Below are 7,945 nucleotides of genomic sequence, written 5' to 3'. Positions count from 1 at the left end.
TTATGACGTGATGCAACATGAGTGAGAGACAAGCTATGAACGACACTATGTGTGACATAAAGAAGGCAGTGTAAAATTGGAAATTGTAAGACAAGACAAAACTAGACAATCACACAAACAAGCAAAAACAAATTGGGATATTGTGTTGTATGTTGAGGGTGTTGAAAAGCGTGTGTGTGTGTGTGTGATATGACCCAGAAAGAAATAATTACACAAGTCAAGAGGTCCAAAATAGAATAATTTTATTTCAGCAGACAGAACATGACCATCATTCAAAAGTTTAACTTAACTAACCCCAAAGCCTCCCCAACTAACTACAAACTGACGGGCCGGCAAAAAAGAATAAAAGAAGGGAAGCCACCTCGGTCCAACCCTACAGGGCCGTCGGAACCGGGCTCTTCCCTCTACCCTAAACAAATATTCTCCAAACTAAACATCCCACATCATGTCACCACACCAAAATAAGTGAAAATAAACAAAAAACGAATCTAACGCCAAATATATGGCTCCTAGAATAACTTTCTGCAATTCACAGCTTATGCATTGTCTCCACTACCGCTGAGCTGAATTTTATTCATGATTTCTTTGAGCTGTGGATAAGTGCTCCGAACATCAGGTAGTTTGAGAACTTCAAGAAAACGAGTGCAGGATTCTTGACCATTGAAAATCACGTCATCAATCAGGTCAATGACAGTTTCTTGTGGTGTTGAGGGAGACCTTTTCTTAATTTTAAGATACTGGTCGTCTCTGATGACATGTTTGGCATGTGCATGCTGCAGAATGAAGGAATGATCCACCATCAGACAGTTGATGAGTTCCACCTTGTGTTCAGTGATCACTTTCTTAGCAGAGATCTGTAAAAGACAGCAGGTTCGGAAGTTGTTACTTGTCGCTATTGTAGGACAAAGCCTTGGAAATAGACAAAGCCTTGGAAATAAATGACTCACTTACTAAATACAGAAAATAATCAATTAAAACATTTTGTGGCTTTTACTTAAAGTGACTACGAGGAACATATAAAATCACATATAAATACAGGACCTAATCGCGATCCATCCTGTGGTCTTTCTGTCACTCACTTCCAAATCAAGCACTGCCAGCAAGTGCTGGCAAAGATCCCTACAACAGATTGTACCACTTTTGTCCAAACAGGCGCTAGAATCAACAGAACTTAAAGTACCTTGTAGTCACTTTGAGTATGATTTTGAATGCAGGGCTTTTACTTGTAACAGAGTATTTCTACACTGTCATATTCCTACTTTAATAAATATTATAACCTTGAGTCTTAAATTGTAAACTAGCAAACAACTTTTTATTTGATTCCAGTATAATATTCGATCTGCCGACAGTTTGTGTTGAGATATTATGGTCAAAACTCACACTTGTTGCATTCATCTTCTTGTCGCAGTGCGCCTTGTTGTCTCCAGGAAATGATTTTGTGTTGACAATCCTTTCAAAGCTGCTTTCCTGTGGACAAATGTTGTATAAATTCCAAATTAGATCAGCATGCTCACATCACATTAACATGCTAAACTAGGACTTTGAGTTTTGGCTGCTTACCTCACTGTAGGTTGTATCGTGGGCCTGTATTTTCTTATCATGTTTGCTGTGTTTCGGATGTTTCTGGGCATCATTTAACTCATCAGACTTGCTGTTTTCTTCTGTGTTACCCTCCTCTCCTTCAGTCTGATGGTTTAATACCTCATCGTCACTTCTCATCTCTACCTCATCCTCTTCATTCAGTCTCGTCTTACAGAACATCTTCAACTCCGTAGCTTTAAATTACAGAGGAAAAACTTATTTAGCAACCATATGTTAATATGACACCTAAAATGAATTCTTTATGTATTTTTGTAGTCCTACCTCTGTACGTGAGGAGATAGACAGTCTTGGAGCTGATGGAGAATAATTTTGAAGTTATTATTTGCATAGAAAAACAATATGGGGACAACATGTGTTTAACACTTACGGATAAATAAATCCATAATTATTTTGGTAAAAAAAAAATGTTCAAACATACCTGAATGTCCTGTCCTCTGCAAACAGCTGGTCTTCAACCTGCACGGTTCAACAAAAGCAAACCAATGTCAGCACATTTCTTTTTAATGTTTGATCTTTCTGTTGGTGTGTTTTAAATGTGTAACGTCTTAATGGAACAGATTAAGTTAAATCTTCTCACCTTGCTGACACGTTCATCATGACACTCGTACCAGGTGTTGTCCTCAGACAGGACGGTGGCTGTGTAACGTCCATCTCTTCTACTGTCCATGTGATTCACCATCCCATACAGTTTGTACGTCTTGTTCTACAATGAAGAACACAGTCAGGAACATGAAATGATTTTAAAAGCAACAAAGACCATTAAAATAAAAATTACAGATAAAAATGACTTTTCCTTGCCTTCAACTGTAATTCACATGGCACTTCCACGCAGCAGTCTGATTTGAACTGTGAAGGAGTGACAAAGATCTGAAGAATCAAGATCTGAGGAGCTTCCACCATCTTACATCCCTGAATAACACAAGAAATGTTATTAAGCACTTTATTCTTTAATCTCAGTAAACTAAAACACAACATTATCATTTGTTTTCAGTATGAAATTGGACCTGAGTACAGTCTGTGTTTTTAATATGAGGTCAAAACTCACTCTTATTGCTTCTGTGTGATGGTCACATTTGTTACAGTACACCATGTAATTTCCAGGGTATGGTGTTTCCTGAAAAATCCTCTCAAAGCTGCTCTCCTGTAGAAACACAAATGTTGTAATGAATTACAAATTAGATCAGCAGGGTCACATCACATAAAAACACTAAACTAGAGGTCTGAACTTTGTCTGCTCACCAAACTGTAGGTTGAATCACGTGTATTGTTCAGTGAAAGTTGAAGAGTCCGGAATGGTTTTGTCTCATCATTGATCATGTGGTCTTTGTAGCACCTTGTTGTCTCCCTCAGCTGTCCTTGGAAAACCTGTTCATAAAAACATCACTTACAACACAGCATCCTCTTTTGTTCACCTGTAAGATTTTATAAGTGCTCACCTTAGAGGCCTTTGTGCTGACCTGACGTAAAATCTCCAACAGGCATTCAGCTGCATCACGTTGGTGATAAACTGCAGAGGGATACATTAGATTGAAGCTGATATATTAATTTCATGAAAGCATTTTTAATTCACTGTTGATGAAAGACTTTCCTCTCAACTGCCCCTTGCTGTCTGAATGTTTCTCTTATTTATTACTGTCCATCTTACCATCTTTAATCCCAAATCTTGTTGTGATGTTTTCCGTTCCACATGTTCTTTTCTTCAGGTCGTCAAAGATTTGTCTCAGCTGAAGATCTGTTTGTTGTTCCGGATCCAACCTTTAGAGACAGATTAGTTTCTCAGTGAGTAGTGACTGCTTTAAAGTGCTCAGCGATGGAGTTTTGTACAACTACTTTCAGAGATGAAGAGGAACAGAAGAACTGACATAATTATGTGTTATAACTTATTTCTTTGCAATTGTAAATTAGATAACGACTCTGATGTTCTTTGTCTTCTTGTCTTCTTGTGACAAGAATTATCAAGTACACCCTCCAGAGTAAAAGCACTCTGGGCCTCTCCTATGTTTTCCTAGCCCTCCTGCCCAAATGGTTTACGACAATGCCTCTCTTATCACACATTCCAACCTATAATGGTTTCTGCACTCATCCAGATTTTAAGCAAGTTCTAATTGTCATTAAACCAGGAACTTATGCTCTTAATTTTAACAGATTAAGAAACGGCAAAAGAAGTCGATGACACTGAACTTTTCCCCGTTTCTCTGTGATGAAATTTGACTGAAATCAAGATTTAATGTTTAATGTGTCCTGTGTTCGGTGAAACCACAGCACCTCCTGATGATAAGCCCTGGTACAATTGGGACAGACCTTCAGGAGATCTTTTGTGTAATAAGTTCCTGGATTACCAGCAAATGTCTCTGATATGTTTTGTTTTAACAAGTATTAAGCTAGAACTAGGAGGAATAAGTATAAGTGATCAATTCTACCAGTTCTACGGTATATTCAAGTGTGTTTTTATTTTGATCCAGTTTTAATTTCCTTTAATTGTTCAGTGATTTTTAATCATGACATAATCCTTTTTCATGATAGACAAAGTCCATCTATTGAGCCATGGTGAGATTCTGTGAAAGGTGAAGCACGGTTTTGAAACGTTTAAAACTTTAGTTTAGTTTTAGTGAGTTCCTGTGAATCTTCACACTTTCCACTATCTACTTGGAGACAAAAAGCTTTTGGAGACAACAAAACAGAGAGACATCACTTCTCTCCTCAGTTTCAAGTGTCTTTAAGTTTTTGTTGTTGTTTCAGTTGCTTTTGTTTTGTGTTAGTTATTCTTAGTATCACTCTTATTTTTGAAACTCTCGTCTTCAATTTTTCGCTCTTTACTTTTACTTTGAAACACGTTTCAAGACAGCGATATCAGCAGAAGTGCTCACGCGTTGATTTGTCTCATTTTTATATTTTTCGCAGTATTGATTAGCTTCTCTTTATTAAGTTTGTACCAGAACGAAGTTCTGTTTTAATTTTATTATACAGTTAAGTATCGTAACCTGATTTAGAGGAAGTGAACTTAATTTAGATTATCTTGTATTAAGTAGGCCTAACAACGGAAGATCCGCCTGATCAACGTATCGTCCTCCGTTATTTTATCCAAGAAGTTAAATTTAGTTTATAAAATCAGAGCCTGAGAACCACCACTCGAAGCAACGAAGAAGAACATCTTTATTAAGATCATCATCACGACACTACAGCAACTTGCTGTGTCCGAAACCGTACAAGTGGTTTCCAACGAAAGACCGGCTCTGACCCACCACGCTCTCAAGCGGTAACTCCCCGCTGGGCATTGAACCAGGATCGTCACCGGCTCGGTACTGGACCAGCCACACTCTTCCTAAGACATCGGACTGAGGTCCCCAACCGGCTGATACCGGACGAGCTGACACTCGGCCATTGGACCGGGACTTCCGGCTAGAGTCGCAAACCACCGGAGAGAAACCCTCCGCCGCTGACTCCGCCACTCTGCTAAGAAAGTAGGCTCTCCATCACCCATAACAGCTGGATTCACACATGATAAATGAGTTGGTGTCTATGGTTCTGATCTTTTAGTTTAAGAGAAATTCAGTTAGGATTTGTTAGTATTAAAATTACTCTCGTAATATTTAAATGCTTCAACCTAACTCGTGATCTCACCATCAGCCCATATTCCACTAATAACCCATTACTTAGTTATTCCACATTTCCTGTTACCTGTTGCTATTCATTTAAATTGCCATTTCATTTATTTAATCTGAATTATTTAGTCAATAAACCTATTTAATCGTATGTCGTTGTCTGTGCAGGTTTGTTTTTAATGTGGAGAACCGATGGAAACTGTATAGAATTCACTACTTCATTTATGAGATTGAATAAATTGATTTAAAATTGATTAGAATTGATACAAGTTAACCTTGTTTAGTCGGATTTGATTAATTACCTCCGGATTATTCAAATAGACAAAACATCAGAGGTGGTGCCCCATTAACGAGTGTTTTATTAGTCGCCAGTGATTAATAAATTACAATTATTACTAGTGTATCTCCTACAATCAGAACAGTTACAATGCACATTTGTCTATCCAATGTACTCAACTTTGGCTAAACTCACAACCCAGCTCCCCAACGTCACAGTGGAAACTCAGAGTTGATGCAACATTGCTTGAATTCAAACCACATTTGCATGGATTTCATGAGAAACACTGCATGGCCTTGCTCCTCGTCATCCTCATCCTCCTCTTTCTCTAACTCTTCCTCTTTGTTTCTGGTCTCCATGTTGCACCAACTTTTCACCTGAGTCCTCTTTTATGCACTGAATGGTGATTGAAATGTTTTGCCGATTGAGTTTGAACAGGTGAGAAGTGAGTGTGACCAACATTGTACTGTAACTAGAGTGTAGCACTTTGAGGCCAGTGTTTTCCAGGTGAGCAAAGTGAGATAAGTGATGAGGTACAAGATTTCAGACTAGTGTGCATAGTTTCATTTTTTAGTGTATGTAATTGAGAAAACCTGTAATATTTTATATAATGTTGTGTCCACATCTAAACTGTCCTCCTTCTACTTATATTTGCTTTAGATGAAAAGAGCAGTTTCAAACCTGTCGTTGAACTCAGTCGTCATGCAGAGAACCTGCAGGACACTGTTGAGGTAACATGTGGCTCCCTGATTGTACAGGCCATGATGAGGTTTCTGTGGTGGAGTCACTTGTGGAGAAAAAAACACCGTCATTACTCCATCTACTTTTATTCATAGTTCATTAAAAAAAAAAAACTTTAATGACTCTTATTATTTTTGAGAAGTGTTGGACCGAGAACCAATATTTTAATCTGGGGACTGGGCTGCATGCAATTGAGCAAACACAAATTATTAAATTGTAATTTATCTTTATTTGTTAATTTTGTTTTATATTACCCAGTGATCTGCAATAGCTCATTTAATCAGATCTGCTTACCTCGTATCTCTTTTGCGTTCTCATCTCCACGTCCTTTACAGGATTTACGTTCTTCCATCATTAGTTTCCTCGTGTTTTCATGGTTCATCCTGAAACGAATAGGGCCTTCATTGTTAAACACATTTTCCTCTGCCTTTATATCTCTGCCTGTCATTTAACACTGTTTTACAGTTTGTTCATTGCAGTTATTTTTGTTTAATGTTATAACCTGTTCCCTTGAATGGTATGTCTTTACAGTGTATTTCATGTTATCCTCAAGACATATTATATTCCTCCTCACTTCAGTTTACTATTTAGCAAAACAATAAACTTTCTTTAAACCTTACATAACTTGTGTTCCACCCAGTTTTTTTCTAGAAGAAGTTTTGTCGCAATGTTAATTAAACGTTCACATTTAGACCATATTTTACTGGGATTTGCAAAACTGGTTTTAACTGAGAGATTTGAATGTGGTTTCTTTTAGTCTGGCTCCAAGGTGACGATATACTCTGATTTCTAAGTTGTTTTTAAAGCAATTAGAAAAATAAAATGACTTGAACAACAGTTGAACTGTCAATCTTCAGACTGACACACTCTCATTTCCTCATTGGCCACCGATGGACCTATTATCAATGAGGGAAAGTAGGCTACTTGCGCATGCGCTTTACACCACTTAGCGCAATCTCTCATTTTACATGTAAAATGTAAAGAAGTGCTCCCATTGCGATGTCCTGGAGGCTCTTTGTTAGCAGTACACACACTATATAGTTCCACATTCATGATACTTTATATTTAAAAACTAAATGTGTTGAAATGACTTTTGGGAAGTCTAGATTTCACCTGTATGACTTCAGAGAAATACCTTCACATTAATCACTCTCGTCTCTCTTTTAAACTACAAATTAACACTATATCAAAATAATTAGCCGACACAAGCTTGTGTTTTGTCACAGGTTGATGTTGTAACCAAGTTTCAGACGGTTGAAAGACGCTCAGACCCGGAAATAAGTAGGCTGTGCCTGTAGGCCTGGTTGAACACAACGCAATCGTTAAAGATTAACCATTAAACAAGTAACATTTCAAAGATAGCCTGTTGAAGGCTGTTTCTATAGTGCAAGCCTTAATGAGAGGTGCAGAGACGATGCTTACCCTGACCAAAGTGTAGGCTGATACAATCCGCCAAGTAGAGAGGAGGCTGTTAGACACACGTTACTTTCGTTTCACAGGAGCTGTGTGTCAGCCCTCTCGTCATGACTTCTTCTGACATGTACAAACATGTAGGCTACTATGCAACCTACATTTTCTTTGGGTTACTTTTAATATTTAAGTTTTCTATACTGATTGTGTGTTTAATGAAGGTGCACTATGTGCTTTTGGGGAAGATCGTCACTGTTTTTTATGTCTAAACAAACTAAATGAACACATGAAACTTAAAGGACAACACAGTTTC

General features: G+C 37.8%; 1 protein-coding gene across 1 annotated transcript; it reads right to left on the bottom strand.

The window, feature by feature from the left end:
* Positions 1–299: 299 nt before the first annotated feature.
* LOC311251456 (ubiquitin carboxyl-terminal hydrolase 12-like) lies at positions 300–7,710 on the bottom strand. The gene is made up of 14 exons (XM_084343869.1): positions 7,645–7,710; positions 6,517–6,605; positions 6,163–6,268; positions 3,248–3,357; positions 3,039–3,109; positions 2,842–2,967; positions 2,648–2,743; positions 2,401–2,511; positions 2,180–2,305; positions 2,021–2,058; positions 1,864–1,895; positions 1,561–1,775; positions 1,381–1,467; positions 300–854 (listed from the first exon to the last, which is right to left on the bottom strand). The coding sequence occupies exons 2-14, from the start codon at positions 6,602–6,604 to the stop codon at positions 537–539; spliced, it is 1,524 nt and encodes a 507-aa protein (XP_084199995.1). The 5' UTR covers position 6,605; positions 7,645–7,710; the 3' UTR covers positions 300–536.
* Positions 7,711–7,945: the final 235 nt, after the last annotated feature.

This window comes from Pagrus pagrus (genome assembly GCF_965226575.1).
Source record: "Pagrus pagrus genome assembly, chromosome: 22".
Taxonomy (NCBI): domain Eukaryota; kingdom Metazoa; phylum Chordata; class Actinopteri; order Spariformes; family Sparidae; genus Pagrus; species Pagrus pagrus.
The sequence above is the reverse complement of the archived record's forward strand: the minus strand, read 5'-3'. Positions and strand labels throughout refer to the sequence as shown.

Bases quoted from the DNA above. Each gene is read 5' to 3' on its own strand.
- LOC311251456 (XM_084343869.1), bottom strand. From the start codon at position 6,604: ATGAACCATGAAAACACGAGGAAACTAATGATGGAAGAACGTAAATCC. The intron at 2,512-2,647 runs GTGAGTTTTGAC...TGTGTTATTCAG, and splicing joins ATCACACAGAAGCAATAAGA to GGATGTAAGATGGTGGAAGC. The intron at 2,059-2,179 runs GTGAGAAGATTT...TGAACCGTGCAG, and splicing joins ATGATGAACGTGTCAGCAAG to GTTGAAGACCAGCTGTTTGC.